The sequence below is a fragment of the Sorex araneus genome, chromosome 2, assembly GCF_027595985.1.
Source record: "Sorex araneus isolate mSorAra2 chromosome 2, mSorAra2.pri, whole genome shotgun sequence".
In the NCBI taxonomy this organism is placed as follows: domain Eukaryota; kingdom Metazoa; phylum Chordata; class Mammalia; order Eulipotyphla; family Soricidae; genus Sorex; species Sorex araneus.
The window spans coordinates 25,623,257-25,644,715 of NC_073303.1; the positions used below are offsets into that span (position 1 = coordinate 25,623,257).

Here is a 21,459-nt window from a genome sequence, read left to right on the forward strand (position 1 = left end):
ACCCGGGTCGGCCGCGTGCAAGGCAAACGCTCTACCCTCTATGCTATCATTCCAGCCCCGAGGTCTGAGTATTTTTTTGCGTGTAGCTAACTCATTTTCCCAGCACCACCTGTTAAAGAGGCTTTTCTTGCTCAACTTCATATACTTTTGCTCTTTTATCAAAAATTACCTGAGGGTCTTGTGATATTCAACTCTGTTCCATTAATCTGAGGGTTTCTTTATTCCAGTACTACCTACCACTTTGAAGTATAGTTTGAAGTTGGAGAAAGTGATACCATCTTCTTCTTTAGCTTTAGCTATTTGGGGAGAAGGAAGGGGTTATTGTTTCATATGAACTCCAGAACATGGCTATTTCTTTGGAAAATGTCTTGGACATCCTTATAGGGACTGCATTGAATCTGTACACTGATTTGGGAAGTATTGCCATTTTGGTGATATTAATTCTCCCTAGTCCATGAACAGGGGGTGTGTCTCCATTTCCTGTATCTGCTCTTATTTCTTGAAGTGTTTTGTGGTTTTCTTTGTATGGATAGGTTACCTCTTTAGTTATGCTGATTCCTAGGTACTTAATTTTTCTGAGGCACAATTGTGAGTGGGATTGTTTTTTAAAATAATCCTTCTCATCTCTTTTATTATTTGCTTTTAGGAAAGCCATGGACTTTTGCACATTTAATTTTGCAGCCTGCCACTTTACCATATAAACCTGTTGTTTCCAGGAGTTTTTTTGGTAGAGCCTTTAGGATTTCCTAAATATGGTATCATGTCATCTGCACGTAGTGAGAGAGCTTGACTTCTTCCTTTCCTGTTCAAATTCCTTTGATATCTTTCTCTTGCCTAAGTGCTATGGCTAGTACTTCAAGTACTTTATTGAATAGGACTGGTGAAAGAGGGCAGCCTTGTCTTGTGCCTGATCTTTGAGGGAAGGCTTTTAGTTTTTCCCCAATGAGTGTAATGTTTGCTATGGGCTTGGGGTAAATGGCTTTATGTTTTGGAAAGATCCTTCAGTTCCCCATTTTGTTGAGAGTGTTTATCATGAATGGGTACTTAATATTGTCAAATGCTCCCTTTGCATCTATTGATATATCATATGAGTTTTTTAAAATTAATATAGTTTCTTAAGTTGATTAACTTGTGTGTGTTAAACCATCCTTGAATCCCTGGGATGAATCCCACTTGGTCATGGTGCATGGTCTTTTTGATGAGTTGTTGAACTCTATTTGTTAGTATTTTGTTGAGGATCTTTGCATCTGTGTTCATGTGTTCATCAAGGTTATTGGCCTGTAATATTCTCTCTCTCTCTCTGTCTCTCTGTCTGTCTCTCTCTATCTCTCATTCTGTCTTTCTCTCTCTCTCTTTGGTGGTATTTTTTTGTTTCTGTCTTCTTTTGGTATCAAAGTGATGTTTTTCGCTTCATAGAAAGTGTTTGGGAGTGTTTCTGTTTCTTCAGTTTTCTGCAAGATCCTGAAAAGGACTGGCAGTAGGTCCTCGTTAAAAGTTTGAGAGAATGCTAGTGAATCCATCTGAGCCTAGGCTTTTGTTTTTGTTTAAGAAAAATCTTAAGGAAGATTTTTCCTTACCGTTTCAATTTCCTTGATAGGTCTGTTCAGATATTCCAGATCACCTTGGTTCAACTTTGGGAGGGCATAAGAATCTACGAATCTATACATTTCTTCTAGACTCTCTTGTTTCATGGTATAAAAATTCTCAAAGTAGTCTCTAATGATTTTGAATTTCTGTGGTGTTTGTTGTAATGTTCTACTTTCATTTCTGATTTGGTTTCTCTCTGTCTCTTCTCTCTCTCTCTCTCTCTCTCTGTCTCTTTCTCTGTGTGTGTGTCTGTCTTTCTTTGTCTCTATCTCTTTGGCTGTCTGGCTCTCTCTATATATATATACATATATGCATATTTGTGCATATATATATATATATATGTATATATATGTCCTCCAACCCTTCTCTCACTCTTTGAGTCTTGCTGGTAGTTTATCAATTTTGTTTATTTTTCTTGGTTTCATTGATCTTTTTGTTTTTGTTGTGTTTTGTTTTGGGCCACACCCAGCTATGCTCAGGGGTTACTCCTAGCTCTGCATTCAGGAATTACTCCTGCAAGTATTTGGGGGGCCATATGGGATTTCAGGAACTGAACCCGGGTTGGCCGTGTGCAAGGCAAGCTCTCTACTTTCTGTGCTGTGCCTGGCCTCTGGATTGGCTTTTTTTGTTTTTGTTTTTCAATTCTAGTTTATTAATTTCTGCTCTTCGGTTTTATTATTTCCTTCCTCCTGCCTGCTTCAGGCTCCTTTTGTTGGTCATTTCCCAGTTTCTTAAGTTGTACAATCAGGTATTTGTGTTGGCCCTTTCTCCCTGGTGAGTGCTTGCATAGCAGTGAACTTTCCTCTGAACACCACTTTTGCTGATAGGTTGTGTCCTCGTTCTCATTAGTTTCCAGGAATCTTTTTCATTTCCTCCTTCGTTTCCTCTCTGGCCCATTGCTTGTTCAGTAAGGAGCTATTTAATCTCCAGGCACTTGAGTTTTTTCTTTGTTTGTGATTAACTTCTATTTTCAGTTCCTCATGATCTGAGAAGATGGTTGAGAAGACTTGCATCGTCTTGACTTCATAGAGATACGTTCAGTGTCCTGAGATTGTGTCTTCTATCTTAGAGAATGTCCCACGTCCATTGGGAAAGAGTGTGTATTCAGCCCTTTGAGGATGAAAGTGTCTCTTCCACTTCTTCCTTCAGAGCAAGTATTTCCTTCGTGAGTTTTAACCCAGTTGATCTATTGAGAGGTGACAGAGCAGCGTGGAAGTCTCTACCTATTGTGTTGCAGTCAGTGGCTTTCTTCTAATAGTTGTTTTAAGTTTTGTTGGTCCCTCATTAAGTGAATATGGTTTCCCCCATACTCTCTCTCTACTTTTGGGCATTATGGTTTGTAATATAAATACTAAGAGGCTATCACATTTGGTCCTTTATCTACTTTCAGCACACATCTCCCATCCTGAGCGATTCCTCCAATCATCATTGACTTAGTGATCCCTTCTCTGTTCCAGCTGCCTTCTCCCCCAGCTCATGGGACAGGCTTCCACCTATGGAACAATATTCCTGGCCCTGGTCTCTACTGTCCTTGAGTGTCAGTTTCATATTTTGTTATTTTATATTTCACAAATGAGTGCAGTCCTTCTATGTCTGTCTCTCTCTTTCTGACTCATTTCACTTACTCTCCAGGACCATCCACTTATAAACAAATTTCATGACTTCATCTCTCCTAACAGCTGCATAGTATTCCATTGTGTAGATGTACCGAAGTTTCTTTAACCAGTTGTCTGTTCTTGGGCACCCGGGTTGTTTCCCAGATTCTGGCTGTTGTGAACATGCTACAGTGAACATATAGGTGCAGATGTCATTTCTACTGTGCTTTTTATACCCTCGGGATATATTCCCAGAAGTGGTATTGCTAGGTCATAGGGAAGCTCAATTTCTAGTTTTTTAAGGAATGCCTATATTGTTTTCCAAAATGGCTGGACCAGTCAGTATTCCCACCAACAATGACAGAGTCTCTTTCTCCCCACATTCGTGCCAGCACTGGTTATTCTTGTTCTTTTTGGTGTGTGCCAGTCTCTGTGGTATGAGATGATATCTCATTGTTGTTTTGACTTGCAGCTCCCTGATGATTAGCAATGCAGAGCATTTCTTCATGTGTCTTTTGGCCATTTGTATTTCTTTTTTGAGGAAGTTTCTGTTTGTTTCTTCTCCCCATTTTTTTGATGGGTTTGGAGGCTTTTATCTTGTTCAGTTCTACTAGTGTCTTGTATATCCTGGATATTAAACCCTTATCAGAAGCCCAAGGAACTTTTAAAGTCCTGATGCCCAGCTCTCAGCCTGGGCCAGTTAAATAGTATTTTCAAATGTGGATCTCATCTTTAAAGATAGAATTCCAAACATATTTTTCCTGTTTTTGTTTGTTTGTTTTTGGTGACTCCCTAGATGACCAGCTTGTAGCTGGGAAGTGAAAATTCCTCCTCTCGGGTCAGACTCTGGCTCTTGCTCCCCAGCTAAAGCCAGCAAGACCAGAGTTCTCAAGGAAAATGGACAGGTGCTCCCAAAACACCATGTGTCAGAATTTGCACCAAATATACCATGTCTCCAATTTTTAGGAGGTTTCTAAGGGAAAGAGAGGGATTCAAGGTGGCAATTCTGCCAAATATGATCAAGTATTTGTCTCCTGAAATAAGATTTTATTCACACCTCACCAGTGGGGAGTGGTGCCCCCCACCTGCTAGGTGTCCACTGTGCTCAGCACTCTGTAAACACACAGCACCTGTGTTTGGAATACCCACCCAGAGAGCTCCGTAATCAGCCTCAACTATGAGTTTTTGAAACTAGAACTCTATTTTATCATTGAAGTGTGAGAAAAAGTTTTAGAATATGCAACTTGGTACTTGAAAAATGTTCCTCTGGGGCTGGAGCAATAGCACAGCGGGTAGGGCGTTTGCCTTGCACACGGCTGACCCAGGTTCAATCCCCAGCATCCCATATGGTCCCCCGAGCACCTCCAAGGGTAATTCCTGAGTGCAGAACCAGGAGTAACCCCTGTGTATCACCAGATGTGACCCAAAAAGCAAAAAAGAAAAATGAACCCCTGCGTTATACTATGTTTAAGAAACATCCTAAAATATAAATCCAAGGATTAATGACTCAAGGCTAATGCAGTAATTAGTGTACAAAAAGTAATTTTTATGATATGACAATGATACTGTATATATTTACCCCTAAAAGAGCTTCATGTGGGAGAGCTGTCATGTTAACTGTCATTATAATTTAGTGGTCGAATGACTCTCGGACATTTTAACAAAACGTAGGGAAAGGAATGGAGGCAGATTGTCTCAAATTATTTTCTTCCTCTAGGGAGAGATCGTGATGATTAGTTCTTAACATTGGTAAAAATGTATTCACTATTTTAAAATCAAATGGCAAGTACTAGTAAACATGGCTTATAATTCCTAAACCACCCTGTGTGGACTTAACGAAGTTAAAAAATGTTACTGACCCAGTAAAAATAATAAAGGAAAAATAACAAGAAAGCATTATATGGAGAAAATACTGACCAGAGGTATGTCAAAGATGATAAATTTAACGTATCTTCTGTGAGATAGCAAGAACAATGCCTAATAGTTCTTCACATTGCACTCGAGATCAACTTTCTAAATTTTTCTTGCTTGTCAAGCTATACTCTAAAATGGTAAAACATTAAAATAAAGAAAGCATTGTGTAAAAAGTCCTTTGTAACAAAACCAGTCATGACATTGATAACAAAAAATATGGATAAGATGAAGTTACTTATTAGACAGCAAATCTCATCATCACTGTCATCATCACTGTCATCCCATTGCTCATCGATTTGCTTGGCGGGCACCAGTAACGTCTCCATTATGAGACTTGTTACTGTTTTTGGCATATCGAATATGCCACGGGGAGCTTGCCAGGCTCTACGAGAGGGACAAACGCCCTACCCACTGTGCTGTAGCTCCAGTCCAAAACAAAATAAGCAAAAAAAAAAATTCATGACATTGACAAAATCCAATTGTATTCTACTTATAAATAAAATACCCAGAACAAAATGGTACCAGTAATCAAAAACAGAAGGGAAACTTCAGGTATGCCCTCATTGAGATATGCTAGACCTTTAATTACTAGAAAGTAATTAAATAATTACTTTCTGACCCAAAATTTCATCTTGGGCTCTTGTAGAATAGAAGAAAGCATGAGACAGAGTTTGCCTTCTTTATATTTTATTTGACAGCTCCCCGCGGAAACATTAAGTGGCACATTAGACTGAGTTCATGTTTAACCTGGTACTGTTTACCACTAATTGAAAAAAACCATAGTTACCATTCACTATCTGTATAGCCACATATAATGGTGTTTTTACAGGGTAGGCACCCCCGCATATGAATGAATGAGTGAATGAATGAATGGCAGATTACAAATGTTCATTTAGTTCCTAATTTAATCTCTTAACCACTGTAACTTAGCTAATAGTATTTCCCCTTTTCTATAGAGGAAAGGACTGAGCTTCAGATCTTTTTTTTTTTTTTTTTGCTTTTCGGATCACACCCGGCGATGCACAGGGGTTACTCCTGGCTCTACACTCAGGAATTACTCCTGGCGGTGCTGGGGGACCATATGGGAAGCTGGAAATCGAACCCGGGTCGACCACGTGCAAGGCAAACGCACTACCCCCTGTGCTATCACTCCAGCCCCACAGATCATTTTCGAAACCTACACAGCACCACAGTTAAGGTGGCAGAATGGGCAGGGCATTTGGGTCTGTAAAGAGAAGCCGGCGAGGGTTTGGCCAGTGTCGAATTGATTGATGTGTCGGCTTCCTGTTTAGACTGAGATCTGTGCTATTTGCATAAACGGTATCGATTCCAGCAGCCAGGCTCCCTGGCAGCTCCCGAAGCCAGCCGGGCGCTATTTGCTCGCCGTCATCCAGAGAAGAGAGGGAGACAGTTCTGGGGAAATTGAAATTGGACCTCAGGGCCTAATGGGAACAGTTTCTCTCCTAATCAGTGATTAATATGCTCCTCCGGCTTTTAGAAATCCATCCCTGCTTCCTCCTTCGCCTTTTCAGGGGTCATTAAGCCCTCCCCGTCTCTTGGGTGCTCGGGGCTATTAGACCGGAGAGGCGAGCAGAGAGTTCTCCTTTGGCAGAATGAGCAGAGGAGATTCCCGTGCCACGGGGCACTGACCTGTCCCAGCCAGGACCCGTCCGAGTGTCACGCCGTTCTCCCATTCCCTTTCAGATCCCCGTGACCCAGTAATTGTTTGAGTCCGGAGCGATCAGACACCAACTTCTATAATTAGGAAAGGGAAAATCGCTTACCAGAGCTAACGTCTTTTCGGCTGGAGCATTCACAAGCACCGTTTTTTTTTTCCTTTTTTTTTTTTTTTAATTTGTAAAAGCTCACGGAGGAGCCTCTTTCTCAGTTTTGCTTCCTAAAATGCAAATTAAACAGTTGAGGGGGCAGTCCTTTGCATTCCAGTTTTGGTTACCGCAGCACACTCTTTCCTTTCCCCCCTGTTTTAATTGGAGTACAAATTGCTGTCAGCACATCGAGTTCATGTGCCAGCCACATTCGGAACAGGGTGTTCTGTGCTCTTCAAAACAAAATTGCTGTAGGGCAGTCAGAGAACAATAAGTCAGAGCTCCAGTTTAAGTGAGGTTTCGCAGCACCCCGAGCGCACTTGATGTGGTTGCTCTGGGATTGCGCAGCCGGCCGGGGTGATTGGGTTTTCTCCGCCTCTCCTGGGTCTGCAGAGGACCTCCCCCGTCGAAGCGCCTTCGCGTCCAGGGAGATTGTTGTCCCTTTTTAACTTTGTGTATTTCTTTCCCTACCAAAAATGTCCTAAGTAGGAGCATCCTGTATGTACTTTGATTCTCTCTGTGCACGTCAGAGATCATTCACTTCCCGTAAGTCCCGCTGGTCAGAATTAGCAACAGACCTCCTGAACCCTAGAGGCCGAACTCCCAGTGAGTCATGCTGGTTATTATTAAATATTTATTAAGTGACTATTTGCACCAGGACCTGCAAGGTCAGAAGGGACCACAGGTCTGCCCCCAGCCAGAACTGCCGTGGCATTTCTCTGGGGATAATGGCAGAAACTGTACGGCCAGAGGAGGGAGGAAGGTCCGCCTCTGTCCCCAGCAAGGGGCGAGCATTGCTTGGGCTCCAAGGTGGTGTCTGAGTTCCTGTCAACAGTCTTGTAGAACTGGTCACACCAGTGTTCCAAGTTTAGAAGCCAGTTAACAGAGCAATAGCCATCACTACATATCGATGTAAGGATCAATAGTAAAGGGCCGGAGACTCCCAGGGGCCATGACACCTCTTCTTGCTTAGACATTCCAGATAGGATCAATATTAAAAGATGATGACTATATAATACATATATATATATGTGTGTGTGTGTGTGTGTGTGTGTGTGTGTGCTGATGTGTTTGTATGCACCCATCATTTTATCAGCTTTTTAAATTTTTTTTTGTTTTTAGTTTTTTGGTCACACCTAGCTGCTCAGGAGTTACTCATGGCTCTGTACTCAGGTATTACTCCTGGCAGTGCTCAGGGGACTGGCACTCGAACCCAGATCGACTAGGTGCAAGGCAAATGCTTTACTAGCTGTCACTCTAGCCCCTCAGCTTAAAATTTTGTTACTAGGACCCAAATAGATAGTACAGGAATTAAGGCATCCTGGTGACCCTGATTCAAATCCTGGCACTACATGTGGTCCCCTGACCACCACCAGGTGTGGCCCCAAATCCACAGCAACAAGCTATATGGTACTGTTGGGGCCAGAGGGATGGTACAGCGTGTAGGGCCCTTGCCTTGCACACAGCCAACCCGGGTTCAAGCCCCAGCATCCCATCTGGTGCCCCAAGCCCTGCCAGGAGTAAGCTCTGAGCACTGCTGGGTGCGTCCCCAAACCAGAAACCCCTGTATGGTGCTGTAGGGCAGTGCTTGCTCTGATCCGGTTTTTTCCTGGGCTTCCGCCCTCTTTTTGGGTGTGTGTGTGAGGGGGTGTTACACGCATTTTGTTGTGGTACTCAAGAACATTCTGCTTGTCGTGCTTGCTGAGGGTCTGTGTCTGTACCCACCGAGGGTTGTACTTCCTGGGCACCGTGTTCCAGAGAGTCTCACACAGTAGAGCTACAGGGAGCAAGAGTAGCACACGCGAGTGGCACTGGAAATCGAACTTGGGGGCAGGTGACAAATTTAGAAGGCACTTTAGCCATTGAGCCATTTCCCAATTTAGAAGAATCAGCCTTCTCAGGAAAAAAAAAAAAAGATTTTTCAGTGTATAAGGTGGTAGGTTTTTATGAGGGCATTGTAAATGTCCAAAGTCTGCCTTCCTGCCCGGTGGCTATAAATACCGAATCTGTGATTTATGGCGTCTCTCGGAGAGGCGAGCTGCAGTGAATGTTTTCTTTTCTTAATTACCTTCCTTATAGCTTGACTTGGACTATTTTGTTTACTATCTTGCTTCATTTATCTTTCTCACCATGTTTATTGGTCACTTGGCCCCACCCCGCTATCATGGGTTTTTGCACCTATAACACCTACAATTAAAATTATAGAGTTTTTCTATAAGGGGTATTAAGGGGGCCAGAGAACTAGTACAGTGTGCAGTGTGCCTGCCTTGCTCAAGGCCAGCCTGGGTTCAGCTCCTGGCATCACTTAAGGTCCCTTGAGCACCACCAGGAGTGATCCCTGAGCACAGAGGTCCATGTAACCCCTTAGCACTGCTGGGTATGTCTCGGCACACCCCGCAGTGATCAAAAAAGAAAAAATATATATTATTAAGGAACTGTCATTTACAAAGTTATTCATGGCTGAGTTTCAGATGTGCAATGTTCCAATGCCAGTCCACCATCTGTCTAGACTTTGCTTCTCTAGTATCCCCCACGCCCCTCCCGCCCCCTCCTGCTCTCTTGACAGACAAATTGTTTTGGGGGGCTCTTTTGGTTGGTTTGTTTTTGTTGTTATTTGCTTGGGAGCCACACCCAACCTGCCCAGGGCTTACTTCTGGCTCTGCGCTCGGGGACCAACCCCGGGTCAGAGCTTGCCCGGCAAGTGCCTACCCACTGTGCTATCTCTTCTGCCCCGACAGGCACGTCTTTGAGTTTGGTTGTTGCAGTTTGGATCTCCTGTTGACACTGTTGTTGACTCTGTGGCTCGAAGATTCACATACACCACACTTCTACAGTGCCCGGAGCCCCAGCCCCCTGCCCCCTGCCCCCTGCCCCCTGCCCTGTCACCACTTCTTACTCACCCCTCCATTCCTTTCTTTCTTTCTCTTCCCTTCTCATTGCTATAATCTAAGGTCATGGGTAATCTAGGCTTCCCCCTTCTTGGTACTTTGCATTCCCTCATCCTGTTATTCTATATACCGCAAATAAGTGAGATCATCCGGTACACTGATAGAATTTTAGCATCAAGCTGAAAGCGAGCCTAGGAAACTGACACACTGACAGGAATCCTTTACAAGTCTCTGGATTTCCTGTTTTGAAAACACATTCAGACTTGATCAACCAAAAACCACAACGAATGTACTGATAATTTCCTCCACCACAAACTGTCCTCTCCTTTGAGGAGGAAGATGATACTTCTAACAATGAACCTCAAGACAAAAAAGATCTGTCAACTAAATTGTGAGCTCCAAGGGCATAATAAATGCCATTGCTTGAGATATTCCATAGTATGAGAGCTGAAATTCACCTGGCTCAGCAATATTTTTTCCATGAAAAATTACCAGCACATTAGTCTAAATTAAAGTTTCTTAGATCTTAAATTATTAAGAACACATTTTTTTAGGAACGGCAGTGTTTAATCTAGTGACTCTGTCATAGACTTAGATTCCTTACCAAACATCTCTGGTGTGTGTATACATTTTAAAATAATGCAGTTGAATTTATTTTGAAGATAAGTTGTTTGAAAGAATTTTCAGGGGCTGGAGCAATAGCACAGTGGGTAGGGCGTTTGCCTCGCACATGGCCGACCCGGGTTGGATTCCCAGCATCCCATATGGTCCCCCTGAGCACCGCCAGGAGTAAGTCCTGAGTGCATGAGCCAGGAGTAACCCCTGTGCATCGCCGGGTGTGACCCAGAGAGCAAAAAAATAAATAAACAAATTTAGGAAAAAAAGAATTTTCATCATGCTGCACATTGATTAAGTTTCGTTTTATCTTAGAGTATTCCAAAAATTGAGTATAGGGGCAGGGCACTTGCCTTGCATGCTTCAACCCAGGTTCCATCCCCCGAGCACTGCCAGGAGTGATTTCTGAGTGCTACGCCTAGGAGTGAGCCCTGAACGTCACCTGATGGGCCCCCAAACAACAGCAACAATAAAAAATCAAGTGTCATAGAATCATCTTTGAGATTGGCACATAGAGCAAAAATCCGGTCTCTCCAACTGAAAGTCAGATGAGCTCTTGCCTTCACTTAGAGTGTCTGACTCAAGAGCCAGGCCCGGGGCCAGAGTGATTGTACAGTGGACAGGGCTTGCCTTGCATGCGGCCAGCTCAGGTTTGATCTCCAGCACCACAGCTGGTCCCCTGAGCATCACCAGGTGTGGCCTTGCGCAGCTAAAACAACAACAGCAACAAAAGCGCAAGATCTCCTCCAGCCTTCCTGTGCTCCGACACCAGCCTGTGTCTTCCGTGGAATGAAATCAGGACGGCATCCGTCCCAGTGAGCGAGAGCAGACTGGGTGCCTCATTGCACAAATATCCAGGTGACACTGGGGCCTCGTGTGTCTGCGTCCCTGCTTTTCACTCCGTAGACACTCTCCCATTTCTCAGGCCTGGCCCAAAGGTAACTCCACCCAGGGCTTAGCCAGAATCAGCTTTGAAGCTAGTTTCCTGTCTGTAGTGGGGGTTATATTGCAGGGTCACAAAATCAGAGAAGAAAGACCTTTGAGATCACAGAGCTCCAAAGTAGAGTAAGTCAATTAAATTCCTAGATGGAAAATGATTAGTGTCATGAAATGAATGTAACAGAAGGAGTGATTTTTTTCCTTTTTTTTTTCTTCTTTCTCTTTTTTTCAGTCTCTAAGGCAAATTCTAGATTTAAAGTTAGATCAACCAGGGCGAAAGCATCTAGGAGACAGTTACATTTGAATTTAGGTATTTGTGTTACAGAAGTCGGAATGAAGAATTTTCTCGCAAAAGAGAAATTCTGATATTGCTTTGTATCTGTTTGGTATGAATAGTCTTACTGTTGAAAAATAGCTGGGAAGTTATCCTGTGTGGAAGGGATATATCCGCAATCGATGAAGAAACAGAAATGCCTACCTCTGTGGGGGGTGTCTGTGTTTTGTCTTGAAAACATCGAAGCTTCTCTGGAATTACTCTGGGAAGGAGCAGGGTGAGTTTGAGGGGAGTGGGAAATAGGTCCCAGGGAACAGACCTTCCCACTCGTCTTTTCCGAGGAGGTGGCTAAATAACTGAAGTTACTATTGTTGATTGATTACACTTTAAATTTATTATTTCTCAAGGCTGGGGCATAGGACAAAGGGGAAGGCATTTGCCTTGCATATGGCTGACCCAAGTTTGATCCCCAGAACCCCATATGGTCCTCTGGGGGTGTCCGCTGGGCATGACCCCCAAACAAAAAAAAATTGACTACTTCTCTAAGGGATGCATCTAAGTTACCTACTGATGAAGTTGTCTTTGAATTTTCCACTTTTCACTCCAATAATATTTGTGAATGATATCAGGGTTCTTTAAGAAAAAAGGCCTCTGTGTTCTGTTAACCTTTATATGTCAGGGGAGAAATTATCCAGTCACTTGTTTTTCATGCCAACATCTGGAGCCCAACTAGAAAGGTTCAGGGGGCGGAGTGATAATACATCGGGTAGGGCTTTTGCCTTGCATACAGCCAACCCAGGTTCAATTTCTGGCATCCTCTATGGTCCCCCTGGCATCACCAGGGGTGATTCCTGAGTGCAGAGCCAGGAGTAACCTGAGCATCGCCAGGTGTGCCCTTCTATGCCCTTCCGCCACCCCCCCCCCAAGAAAAAGAAATGTTCAAACCATTACGTACTTGATACAGTCTTTGGCATTTTCACCTTTATCTATTAACTAATCAAGTGCCTCTTACTGCTAAATTATAGTTGAGAAAACCATTGTCATTTAATGGATTTAAATGAAACCTGTGTTTCCACTTTATTACAGCCTACCCTATCTTACTGATACAATTATCAGTGGCTGAGTTTAGACTTAAAGCAGGGCGAGAAAGTGCAGGGGTGAGGTACTCCCCTTGCTCGTGGCTCCATCCCTGCCATCGCCTGAGCCCTGCTGGTAGTGACTCCCCCTGTCCCGAGCACAGACTCAGGAGTAGTCCCTGGGTACCCCAGGTGGAACCCCAAAACAGAACCAGAACACCACAAACAAAAGCAGAGATGTGACGCTCCTCAATTTTCAGGCTTCAGCTTTGACAAAACCTACCACGAACCCCTCTAGACGAAGTAATACAAAAATCTATTTTTTAAAAACACAGCTTCTGTTGGAGCCAGAGAGAGAGGAGGGGCTCAGGCTACATGCCTCGCAGGCAGCTGACCCTAGCTCAGTCCCCAGCACCACATGGTCCCTTGAAGCATCACCAGGTGTACACCCCAGGAAGTCCCGAGCATCCCAAGGTGGCCCGGGCAGTCCCCCGCAGCAGTCCGTCTGGCCGAGAGTCTCGGGATTGGGCACCAGAGCCTCCTGCGCGCCGCTCCCCACCCTACCCCCGTGTCCAGTTAAACAATAAAAAACATCCCTCAAGTCAGCCGGGCCCCGGGGGCAGCCTCTGCGTGACCGTCCACACTTCTCTCCCCCAGTTCACCTGGAGGGCTGCTGTGGAGGAAGGAGGTTCGACTGCAGAGACGTGGTGTTCATCGTGGGCGAGGGCGAGGACCACGACATCCCCATCGGGATCGACAAAGCCCTGGAGAAGATGCAGCGGGAGGAGCAGTGCGTGCTGTACCTCGGGCCACGGTGAGCGGCACTCCAGTCCCGCCCGCGGGGGGTTACTGTGGGGGCGGGGGGCGGGGTGCTTGCTATTCACGCCTTATTTGGGTGTTTTCCCTGACGATGCCAGTGCCGGCGGTAGGAACGGAGTCCTGGGGCGAATGAATGGATGAATGCATGAATGAATGAATGAATGAATGGATGGATGGATGAATGAATGAATGAACAAGCGGTGTGCTTGGGGTGCGACTCAGTCCACGTGGGCTTTCTGTGCGTTTGGTTTTGCTGCCCCGTCGCCCGGGCGAGCCCCCTGCCCTCTCTCCCCTCCTCTCTAAACTCAGGAGGCGGCAAGAACGCGTGGGGGGCGGGGGCGGGGAGCAGGCACCGCATTCGGGTGATTTATTACCCGCTTGAACTTGTGCCATCTGTTCTTATACAAAGTCCCTGAAAAAGAGTGTTCTTCCTGGACCTCCAGGCAGCGGAGATGACTCATTTTTGCCTCAATTTTTCCCATCATAAGGATATCCATTAGCACTTCCAGGCTGAGAGCTATCACACACTAGCAGTCTCTCTTGTGAAAACATGTTTGGTATTATTTTTAGATCTAAAATTATACCATGGACCCAACCTTTCTATCTTGAGCAACGGACCCTTGAGAGAAACCAGGGTATTTTAGTTCTGCGTGCATGAAAGCGCATCTGCTGATGGTCTCCCTCCCTTTCGGCTCCTCGGGCCTCGGGCAGTGGAATTTGGGGTTTCTGCCGTCTCCGTGCCCCGCGCCTAGCATCAGAGAATAGTGCGCCTTTTTTTTTTTTTTTAACAACCGTTGGCCTTTTTGTAGCTGCGGGAGGGATCACGTGGCATATTTACCTTTGCCCTAACACTTGAGCCATTAATCAGATTTCTCAAGTGGTGTTTTGGCCATGTCTCTACCTACTTGAAAATCCTTCCCAGATGCCCTAACACCGCCAGCTCATTCCAGCCTTCGCTGAGGCACCTTTTAAAAATTGTCCTTGTGTCTGTCAGGGCCCTTTTCCATCACTATATTCCCACTTCAGCATCTTTCTTTTTTTTTTTAATCTGTTTTGTGTTTGTAACTCATCCTTAGGTCAACCAGTTCTCTCTTTTCTGTAAAGAACTTTTTTTCTAAGCAAGTAGAACATAGGAAACTCTATCTCTAATGTAGCCAATAAGATCTGGTTATTTTTTATTCTGCATTTTTTAATTAGAGCAAGTCTAAGCTCGTACAAAGAGGGACTGGAGCGATAGCACAGCAGGTAGGGCATTTGCCTTGCACGAGGCCAACCTGGATTCAATTCCAGCATCCCATATGGTCCCCCAAGCACCGCCAGGAGTGATTCCTGAGTTCATGAGCCAGGAGTAACCCCTGTGCATCTTCAGATGTGACCCAAAAGAAAAAATAAAATAAGAATAAAATAAACTCATACAAAGAGAAAAGTATTGGTGCTGGAGAGATAGTTCAGCAGGTAAGGCACGTACCTTACAAGTGGCTGGTTCCTCTTCTATCCCTGACAACTCCTGTGTTCCCCCAAGCTCTGCCAAGACTGACCCCTGAGCACAGATCCAGGAGTCAGCCCTGAACAAAGCCAGCTATAGCTCCAAACCACACACCCACCCACCCACCCTCTGCCCAAGAAAGTGCAGTATTTAATTGCAAGGTACAGTGTCAGATTTCAGCTCTTTAACCATTCTGTATCTATTATGAGCACTTAGCAGTATATTAATCAGTTTATTACTTTGTCACCTGCCTGACAAGGCAGTCATGGGAACAGATGTCTCACGTTTACTGGCAAAGAGAAACGGAAATGACCCTCATTTCGATTCAGGCAAAGCTATGCCCACTTGGGCAAAGTTACATAATTCTTCTATGCCTCAGTTTCTCCTTTTGTAAAATGGAGATAGCAGAGTTGTCCAACTCCATGAGATGATCCCAGGCACGTTGAAGGCCACTGACATTCATTACTAACCATGTGCGTCTTCTCTCTCTCTTCCATTTTCTTCCCTTTTGCCACTCAGCCCGCAAGGAAGTAGAAATCCTGCTTGAACGCAGTAGTATTTTCAGATCTTCCCGTATAGGTGGTCGGCAGGTCTCAATCAGGACCTCAGCATGAGGGTGTTTTTCATATGTGCTGGAAATCGGCAGAGTGAAGCGGAGCGTGTGACTTTGTCGCACGAGTCAGCACGTGGAGGAGTCACATGACATGTGTCCCCTCCCCTCAGGGTTACTCTCCACTCACTGGACACATGACAGCAGCCACACGAGTTCGGGGAGTGCCCCCAGGGCTGCGACCGCCTTTCCCAGACCCCCACCTAGCCTAGTGCTCCACTTCCGAGCGTTGCCGTAGTCACGGGGGCAGCTTTGTATCACCACTGTCATCTACCTGTCGGTCACCGGAACATTCCGAGGACGGACTTTGGCTATCCTGTCGCTGTTTCAGAGAATATTTTCATGAGAAGAAATTCATCAGACACTTTGAAAGAACCTGTTTTCTCAGGGCTGGAGCGATAGTATAGTGGGTAGGGTGTTTGCCTTGCATGCGACCGGCCCGGGTTCGATTCCCAGCATCCCATATGGTCCCCTGAGTGCAGAGCCAGGAGCAAGCCCTGTGCATTGTCGGGTGTGACCAAAAAAAAAAAAATTAGAAAAGAAAAGAAAGAACCTGTTTTCTCTCTTCACAACAGAGAAATGGCTTTTGTATAGCTCAAGTACTGTGACTGGTGAATCTTTTTCATGTTAGTCATAGTATGGTGGCTTTAATTATTTTTTTCTTCCTTCTAAATTTTTGGTTTCTGAGCCACACCCAGTGGTCCTCAGGGCTTACTCCTGGCCTGTCTGTGCCTGGGAATCCTCCTGGAGGGTTGTGGGCACTCTGGAGTGCCAGGGATCAACACCTGGCTAGGGCCTGTGCATGCGGGCACCCAACCCTCTGGGCCGTCTCTCCAGTCCCACTTTCATCTTCTTTAATTTTCTAGTTACAACTTTAATGTTTCTGTGCTGCACTAAACCCCTACAGAAGCACAGGTTTGCCTACAAAACCATAGTGTTTAATCCTGAGAAGGCAGTGTGGTCAAAAATGAATTATTTTCTGCGGGCTCACAGTGTCTGAATGTATTTTAGTGAATCAGGATAGTTTTTACTGAATGAAACGCGCTTAGAAAGATGCGGGGGGAAGAAGAAAACGGCCCAAGGGAGACTTGAGAAAGCAAGCAGGCAGAGAGAGAGACAGACACAGAGAGAAGGAGAAGCAAGCGGGAGATCGAGAGATGTGGTGGAGGGAGAACACGGGCTTCAAGAGCTTCGGGTCCGAGTGTAAATCCTGTCCCTACTCCTGCCTCTTTGTATGACTCTCAGGAAACACTTTCCTCTGAGCCTCAGTTTCTTCATCTGTCAAAAGGGAGCGGTGGGTAAGAACTCTACGAGCAAGTGCTCCAGGGCGGGGGCACTTGAGGGCTTCCCGTCGGACGACGGTCGTTTCTTGTGCCTCTACTCTCGGGGCAGCTCTCGCTTCGAGAACGTCAGTCCTGCCATCGCGGTGCAGCCCGGTGAGGCGGCCGCCCTGCAGTCAGTGTCCTTGTGTGCCCTGGGCCCGCGCTTGCCCACCAGGGTCTCGCACACGGCAGGCAGCCTCCCGTCCACAGGGAAGTTGGGTTAGGACGCACAGAGCCCTTTGGCGGGGGCCACTGCCTCCCGGGGCTGTCCAGGGTCTCTTCACTGTACACCCGAAGAGATGATGTGATGGACGTGGTTTGCTCCCCTCATCTTCCTGGGCCCCGCTGGCGAGCGCGCCCCGCAGCAGCTCCCCCTGCAGCCCCCGCCCGGGCTCCCCCTGGACGTTCTCTCAGGCTGCCCCTCTCCTCCTCAGCACTGGCGCCCCTGGGGGCCGGAGACTCCCTGGGACAGGAAGTGTCCTGTGCACTGTGGAAGGTGTTCAGCCGCGTCCCTGCCTCTGTCCGCGCGCTGGGAGCGGCCCAGAATGTTCCCTGGGAGGGGAGACCTGCCCGATGGTCAGCCCCTGCCCCATGGCTGTGCCGTGGGGTGGCAGCTACTGCAGCTGCTGTCCGGGGAACCCGCCCCCAGCTCACGTCAGCGAAGGCATCCTCTTCACTGAGGGCAGATGGCAGACCTCAAGCCAGAGATAAAAGGGACGGAGTGATAGGACAGCGTGGACGGCATTTGGTTGCCTTGCACGCAGCTCAGCCACATGCCATCCCCCGCGTCCCATCCGGTTCCCCCGAACACCACCAGGAGGGACCCCTGAGCATTGCAGGGTGTATACCTCCCCGCAAAAACATCATTTTAAAAGAGGAGCTAGCTGTCCAAGAGCTCAAAGTAGAAAACTCGTCACCCCTTCCTAAAACCGGCCACTATAATTACCCACGACGGTTGGTGGTTTTGTCCTCCTTTATTTCTCTGCCCGAGAGACCCTTTGCCCTGCTATTAAGGCCGCCACGCCCCACCCCTGCCCGCTCGCACGGTACCTCCAGGCCTGCATCTTGTGCAACGGTGGAGGTGAGTGAGTAAGCACTTTCTTCTTCTTGGAAAATCCACGCAAGGGGTAAAGAAAGTGACGCAAGCAGCAGAACAGCCCAGGAGGGATTAGCTGTGACCTGGCCCGGGCGTCTGGAAGTTCGGGTTCACCGAGGCTCCGGGCGCTCCTGCTCCGCTTCCTGTCTGCAGTCCCGTTCTGTGTGGGGGACCCAGTGGGAACAGAGTAGGTGGATGCCCGGTAACCTGCCCTCACGCACTGGGCACTGTTCTCTGCGTGGGAAGCCGCTGTCCCGGGCACACAGCTGTGCCCTCCCGCCCGGCTGGAAGAGGGGCATCCTCTGGACACGTGCATCTCCGCAGGATGGCAGATGGGGAAGAAGCCTCGTTTGTGTAGGGGGCGAGAACTTTGGCACCCCAGCGGGACTGCCCGTGCCCGCGGGGTTGGGCAGTGCCAGGCACCTCTCTTTGCGCTTTTCCTCACCTTCTACACACCCCCCTTGTAGTGGTTTTCTGCCCACCATGCGAGCGATCCCCTTCCTTTTTCACCCTTGCTGGAAGGACCTTGGGGGCATAAGAGCACTTGCCAGCCCAGAGCTGCTGTTGAGTGACCCCCGTGGGCAGTGCTCTGCGTCCTCCTGCTGCTAATTGCTCGGGGTGGGTGGTGGGGAGGGGCGGGGGACAGTAACGCCTGCTCTACTGTCGTTAGAAACAGCTAGAAAGAAACAGCTAGATCAGAGAAAGGCCGGGCGTTCCCCAGCACGTTAAACAAGCTCTCCCCCGGGGAGAGCCAGTGTCCACGCCACAGGTGACCGGAGGGAGCACCAAGTCAGACCTGAGGTCTCCGCACAGCCACCGCTCTGGCCTCCGTGCCCACCCTGCCCGCACACGCGGCTGGCCCGTCGCCTGGGCCCTCTGCGGGGTGTCGTCGCCTGGGGTAGCCCTTCCTGCTGTGCCAGGCCTCCCACGACTGCAGGAAGCGTCTGGAAATACACGGATTCTCTTAAAGTTTCATGTCTCACTCTCCGTTTCAGATATGGTTTTGGAGAGGCAGGGAAGCCTAAATTTGGTATTGAACCTAATGCTGAGCTTATATATGAAGTTACACTTAAGAGCTTCGAAAAGGTGAGAAAAATACCACTTTCTCTGAAATCGTGGGAGGCTCCTTCTCCGTCCACCGGTGCCCGGGTGGCGCTTCCCCCTTTCCCCCGTCACGGCCCCCGCCCGTCCCTGACGCTGCCCTGGGAAACGGGGCAGCTGACAAAGGCGCATCGCTGAGCTATGGCTCCAAGTTCTTATTTTTGTTCCTGTGCGTCAGCTTTTTTGCCTGGTTTCTTTATTTTTTTTTTTAACTTTCTTTTTTCTTTTTTTTTTTTATTTGGGTAGAATCCAAGACTTGTTCCCTTATTTGTTCTTAAACTTGTTCTTTTTGTACTTTTTTCCTGGGTTGAAGACAAAAAGGTTCACGTTCTGCCAAGCAGCTCCTGGGGCGGAGGGGGGGGGGCGGCGAGGAGGGGCAGGGAGGCAGGGAGGGGGTGAGGGGAGCTTCCCGTGCTGAACGGATTGTACCTTCTCGGGGCCAGCAAGGGGGCCCTTTGCTGTGCCTCCAAGTCCTTCTCCCAGACCCGAGTTTTTGTAGGCCACCTGGCGCTGTGACAGGGGCCGGAACAGGCTGACCTCTAGCCCAGCCTGCTCTTTTCATACCTGTCCAAGGAGGAGAGCCTGTCCGTTGCTCTGTGCTCTGGAAATAGCCGGCTTTTCAGGCACCCCGCCCCCAGGGCCCCAGCTCCGTGGCCACTCACAGATCCTGTGCCCGGCGGGTGCCCCGGGGCACCCTGAGTATCACAGAGCCTTCCATGCTCTGCTAGGCCTGTGCTTCACGGGCCTTGCGTGTCCCCGAGGTGCTGTTCCCGTGCCCTCTCCGCTGCCTGTGGACCGGAAACAAGGCCCGTTCCGCTCTCAGCTCGTTGCCCTGTGGGCCTGTAAGTGCAGAGTAAGAAAATTCGAGAAAAACGCTTTTAAAGATTCCCCCCTCTCCCAAAAAAAAGCAAAAAAAAAAAGGGGGGGGCTGGAGCAATAGCACAGCAGGTAGGGCGTTTGCCTTGCACGCGGCCGACCCGGGTTTGATCCCCAGCATCCCATATGGTCCCCTGAGCACTGCCAGGAGTAATTCCTGAGTGCAGAGCCAGGAGTAACCCCTGTGCATTGCCAGGTGTGACCCAAAAAAAAGCAAAAAAAAAAAAAAATTCCCCCCACCCCCCCCACACACCTCGTCACACCCACTCTCTCATGTTGCCCCAGACACACATCTGCCCCCTGCTTGCCCTCCAGGGTGGTCTGTGTGGCCCCCAAGGCCCTTTTCTTGCCAGGACAGGGGAAGGGGGGTGAGGGGGCAGCATCTTTTGCACACGGTCACTTGGGCTATTTTCATTTCCCATCCACTCAGGCCTCACGGGGCTGGGCCGGCCATGGCTCTCCGGGGCTGCCCGCGCACCCTGCTGAGACCCCACTCGGGGAGGCATGTGCTGGGGGGCAGCAGGAGGGCACTCTCTGCCCCCCATAGCAAGAATGCGTTGACCCTCTCTGCAGGCTGGACCCAGCCTGGGAAGCGCAAACAGACCGTTTTCTGGATGTTGTCAGTAGCAGGGCCGAGTGGTCAGGACGCCTTAAAGACTGAAAGCTCCCGGGGCCGGAGCCTTAGCACAAGCGGGTAGGGCGTTTGCCTTGCACGCGGCCAACCCGGGTTCAATCCCCAGCCTCCCATAGGGTCCCCCAGCACTGCCAGGAGTAATTTCTGAGTGCAGAGCCAGGAGTAACCCCTGAGCATCACTGAGTGTGACCCCCCCCCAAAAAAAAAGAACCCTAAAAACTCCCTCCTGACAGGCAGGGGGCGCTGTGGCTCGCGGTCCATGGACTGGAATCCTTTTCTGTTCCCTACAGACGGGGCTTTACCCCCTCGACCTCCTGCAGTGAGGTAGCCTTAGTGAGCTAGCCCCTGGGACACACGGAGGACGCCAGGAGATGCCCCTTTCCCTCAAGGACCACGGATGGTTCTGCCTCTTGGGGGCGCTGCTGCACCCCCGCCTGGGCCCCTGCAGGTTTGCTCGAGGGGCATCTGGACTGCCTGAGCATGGGGAGACCCGGACACAGTGACCTGAGAGTCTAAAACAACGCGTGCGACTCGGTTACGGTCGCGTGGCCATTTTATAGTCAGAAAACTGAGGCTTGAGAGAGCACTTGCCGAGACTCGGCGAGCACCATGAAGGGGCAGATGGCCGGCGGGACTCGGGGGACACCCCCTCCCCTGCTGCAGCCCGTTCTTGTCCTTCCCTCCCTCCCTCCCTCCCTCTCGGGCCGCCGGGCCACGCGGCAGCTTTCTCAGTGGCCCAGGAGCGATCAGAGAAAGGCCCCTGGAGCAGTGCTCCCGCCCGTAGGCTGCGGGTGGCGGAAA

At 48.3% G+C, this 21,459-nt stretch overlaps 1 protein-coding gene across 1 annotated transcript in view; it reads left to right on the forward strand.

Annotated features, from left to right (window-relative positions):
* Nucleotides 1–21,459, forward strand: part of FKBP5 (FKBP prolyl isomerase 5) — a 125,440-nt gene that overhangs the window by 77,982 nt on the left and 25,999 nt on the right. The window contains exons 6-7 of the mRNA XM_004617707.2: nucleotides 13,372–13,528; nucleotides 19,043–19,133. Coding sequence (XP_004617764.1) covers nucleotides 13,372–13,528; nucleotides 19,043–19,133 — 248 coding nt within the window. The remainder of the gene's footprint in view (nucleotides 1–13,371; nucleotides 13,529–19,042; nucleotides 19,134–21,459) is intronic.